The sequence below is a fragment of the Zeugodacus cucurbitae genome, chromosome 5 (assembly GCF_028554725.1).
Source record: "Zeugodacus cucurbitae isolate PBARC_wt_2022May chromosome 5, idZeuCucr1.2, whole genome shotgun sequence".
In the NCBI taxonomy this organism is placed as follows: Eukaryota; Metazoa; Arthropoda; class Insecta; order Diptera; family Tephritidae; genus Zeugodacus; species Zeugodacus cucurbitae.
The window spans coordinates 31,379,817-31,384,456 of record NC_071670.1 but is presented as its reverse complement, the minus strand read 5'-3'; the positions used below and the strand labels follow the sequence as shown (position 1 = coordinate 31,384,456).

The 4,640-nt window shown below is 33.1% G+C and overlaps 1 protein-coding gene across 1 annotated transcript; it reads left to right on the top strand.

The window, feature by feature from the left end:
• The first annotated feature begins 455 nt into the window (after positions 1-455).
• On the top strand, positions 456-2,897 carry LOC128922139 (uncharacterized). The gene is made up of 4 exons (XM_054231763.1): positions 456-1,939; positions 1,997-2,291; positions 2,356-2,673; positions 2,856-2,897. The coding sequence occupies exons 1-4, from the start codon at positions 1,245-1,247 to the stop codon at positions 2,895-2,897; spliced, it is 1,350 nt and encodes a 449-aa protein (XP_054087738.1). The 5' UTR covers positions 456-1,244.
• Positions 2,898-4,640: the final 1,743 nt, after the last annotated feature.

Here is a 4,640-nt window from a genome sequence, read left to right as displayed (position 1 = left end):
AGTACGTCATCCTGGTTTGTAGCTGTGACAACTCTCCTGGACCGAAATTCTAAATTGTCGCGTTAAGATCATCGATATCTTTTTTTTTACCACCAATATAGGTCATTCAATCAGTCATTTATGGTTATCATATTGAGGTTTCATGCAGGGACCGTAAATAATGATTATCGTTCGGATTTTTAAGTAAAAAAATCAATCACTTAGAATCGTCACACAAACATAAGGATAACGCCATTGTAATCCTTTTTGGACGATCTATCCATTTCCACCATGATTTTTTAAATTCAGATTTTTATGATTTTCATCATTTTTAATGATTAATTTTGAGTAATTTTTAAAAAATCATAAATAATCATCATTTTTGACCAAAAAAAAAAATAAAAATCTTAAATAATCATTATTTTTGAGCAAAAAAATAAAAATCATAAATAATCATTATATATGATTTTTATTTTTTTTGCTCAAAATAAAACTCACTTTTGGATTACATGTTTGTTATTACGTTTTTTGGTACTTTTTTTCATATGATTTTAGAACATAGCTGAAGGATCAAATTATAGATATGATTTTGCCACAGCCTAACACCAACAACAGCCCCCACGACTGAAAATTGGGAACAAATAATGAAAATACTAAAAACAATAATGAATCAATATTAGCCATTATTTTGAGCTGGGGCCATTAATTTTCGCACACAGTATATTTGCCCGGGCTTACAAATTGCAAACATGTTTCGTTTATATATTTGGTGGTGATGCGGTACTAGTGGTTGTTGTAGTTGTCGTTGGCGATAGAGAATTAAAGATCGCATGTGATTGGTTTTCTAATCTCTGACTAACTGTGCTTTATTTCAATTCTTATGCAATTTTACATTCTTACATTGTTACATTCGTTAAGTTTTAGGAGAAAATACATACAATGGGAAACTTAAGAATTAAAATACGAATAAATAATTATTATTTTAGTGACGCTTGACTATGGCAGGTGATTTATTCTTTAATTGCTTATTATTTACGTGTTCCAAAATGGGTCGCAAGCGAAACCTAACTTTGCGCAATTTTTTTACATACCATGTGGAAACAAATGTTTCGCAATGTAATATTTGCAAATTAAATTTCTCAGGAAATTATGTGTGAAATTTGAGGCGGCATTTGGAAGCAAACCATAAAAATGAATACGAAGCTGAAGTGAATGCTAGTAACGACGGCTACGTTGTCGATAAACAAGTAAAGTTTTCAGTGAAGATGGGGAAAGATGAAGCCAAAAATGCGTGCATCGATTTGGTGACGGTGGAAAAATTTCCTCTAGCCGTCCTTGATTCGAAAGGCTTCCAGACGTTAACTTCTCAAATTTTTAGAGGCTTAGATATACCGGCTATAACATCGAGGAACATAATGGGCTTAGTCGACGAAAAACTCAACTGCAACTCAAGTGAAATAAAGGCTACTCTAGAAAACAGAATTATTTCCTTAAAAATGGATACTGCCACCAGGTTAAATCGTGGAATTCTCGGCGTTAATGTGCAATACATGAACTGTGATAAAATCTGTATTAAAACTTTAGGACTGATTGAGCTAAAGGTTTCACACACATCGCAAAATATTTGCAGTGAAATTAAAACACTTTTAAATGAGTTCAATTTACACAAAGAACAAATATACACCATCACCACGGATAACGGCAAAAACATGGTAAAGGCAGTCGATATTATGAATAGATGCGAAGTTTCTGATTTGAACGACGCCGATAATGTACTCGAAGAAAGCCTATATAATGAAGAAGTTACAACAAATTTGAGAATTCATTCGATTAGCTCCATCAAATGTGCTGCCCACACCCTTCAGCTTGCGGTTAAAGATTTTATGTTAAGCTTGGAATCCGTTGAAGTTATTGAGAAAGCGAGGAAAATCGTTAAGCTTTTACGAACACCATCATTTAGGTAAGTTTTTCAGCTTATTATTTAGGTGTGAAAAAGAATATATTATTAATGTCATAGGTATTTGATAGCAGAGAAATCATTACCACAGCCCATACTCGATGTTGCCACACGATGGTGCTCAACATATCAGATGTTGAAAAAACTCCAGACTTTTCGAAGTTTTTGTGAGAAGCATCTCAAACCGTCGTTAAAGGATAGGGAAGAAAGTTTTTTTGCAAATAATGCTGTTCTGTGTAGCATTTACTTGGATCCTCGTATTCGGAGAGTGCTGTTGCAAAAGCCACTGAGCATTATGTTGGCCAGAGCACAGCTTAAGGGACTGTTAGCTCAAATTCTCAATCTAAAAAAAAGTGTAAGTATCTTTAAGCTAAGATATAACTATCAAAATACGACTAATATCTATATTTACATTTTAGATGAATCCAATACCTAGGACTTCTCCAAATAGCCCGACTGTATCAGGATCATTGGAACAAGGAAATGAATTATTGTCTCAAAATTCGACCACCTGCTCGCTTTTAAAAGAGTTTTTAAATAATATTGAAGTGGCTTCTGATGACGAGGCCGAAGATGATGCACATATTGAGCAACTCAAAAAAGGATATTCCGAAATTGACAATTATTGCCCAAAGCCCGTGAGTTTAAATAGGAATATAATGGAATATTGGAAAGAAAAACAATTTCAATATCCTCATCTGTACCAATTAGCCAATGTTGTGCACTCTGTACCACAAGTAAGCGTTGAAAGATCATTTTCTGCGCTTAAATTGATTTTGACAGACCAAAGGTGTAACCTTTCCACCGAGTCACTGTCAAAATTACTTTTTGTAAAATTGAATAATAATTAAAAATAAAAATAATTTACTTTATATGAAATAAACATCATTATTTAAACAAATTTTGTAATTTTATTAAGAAAATGTTATATGGTGTTAGCTGTGCCAAAATCATATCTTAAATTTGATCCTTCAGCTATGTTCTAAAAGCATATGAAAAAATAGTATCAAAAAACGTAATAACAAACATGTAATCCAAAAGTGAGTTTTATTTTGAGCAAAAAAAAATAAAAATCATATATAATGATTATTTATGATTTTTATTTTTTTTTTATATAATTTTTATATAATGATTTTTTATATAATGATTATTTATGATTTTTATTTTTTTGCTCAAAAATAATGATTATTTATGATTTTTATTTTTTTTGCTCAAAAATGATGATTATTTACGATTTTTTAAAAATTACTCAAAATTAATCATTAAAAGTGATGAAAATCATAAAACTCAATATATAATCATTATTTTGTGATTTTTATAATAAAACTTATAATGATTACGGTCCCTGGTTTCATGTCAGGAAAACTTCTCTTTCGAGTCAATGAAGTGACAGAAATCTGTTGGGAATGTTATTAATCCATCGCGGTGTCAACTGCGACCCTACCATTTCCAACTGCTTCTACAATCGCAATTTTAAATTGTTGCAAAAACACTCATATGGTAGTTGATCCAGGAATAATTGGAAGAGTCTGGCGTAAATCACCTGTTAACAGAATCCTGGCTCCACCAAAAACGTTTATCGACAATCAAGATCTTTTAAAGTCCTGTGCAGTACCTCCAGCGAATTCTTGAATATTTGGAAAATCTTCGTTATAGCGCTATTTTTGGCGATTTTGCCGACTGGTGTTTCGTTCATTTGCAATTTAGGAGTAATTTCAATGCCGAATGTGCCGTTTATTTGCCTACTAACAGGTGCCAAGTTACCCCTATTCCCGTTAACCTTGGTGGTGAAAATGAGTGAAATTGGTTCTGGAATCACATCAGCCCTAATATACTATTTGTTATGATTTTCTATGGGACTTTATGCCGAATATATAGGTCATATTGTGTGTTATCTTAATAAAATTACATCAATAAATTGCGAGAGTGTAAAATGTTCGACTGGACGTGAACTTAGCCTTTCCATATTTACTCACTTTCTAATCTTTTTCTGGCCTTCCACGAATATTTTAAGACTAAAATTAGCCAGATCGGTTTGAACTTCAACAACCAATAACATCCCGATTTTAGAAAATTTTTAATTTTCTTCGCGGAAAGTTAAAAAAATTTAGGGGTGAACCACCCTTAACATTTAGGATGATGAAAAATAGATGTTGCCCGATTCTCCTCCCTAGCCTATATGCACGCTAAGATTCACGAAAATCGGTCGAGCGGTTTCAGAGGAGTTCAATAACGTACACCGTGACACGAGAATTTTATATATAAGACTAGCAGACCCGGCAACACGTTGTTGTGGCTAAGGTATACATTAAATTAAGTTGGTCCAATCTTGGCTTCGGCGACGATATTGATTACTCGAGGTCGATTTATGTTACGCAGCATGATGACAACTCACACTACTTTTAATTGCAAAGTGAGTGTTGATAGTTCAGGCAATTTTAAACAGTTTGGGATAATTGACTACGTCATCCAGGTTTGTAGCTGTGACAACTCTCCTGGACCGAAATTCTAAATTGTCGCGGTAAGATCATCGATATCTTTTTTTTTACCACCAATATAGGTCATTCAATCAGTCATTTATGGTTATCATATTGAGGTTTCATGTCAGGAAAACTTCTCTTTCGAGTCAATGAAGTGACAGAAATCTGTTGGAAATGTTATTAATCCATCGTGGTATCAACTGCGGCCCTACCATTTCCAACTG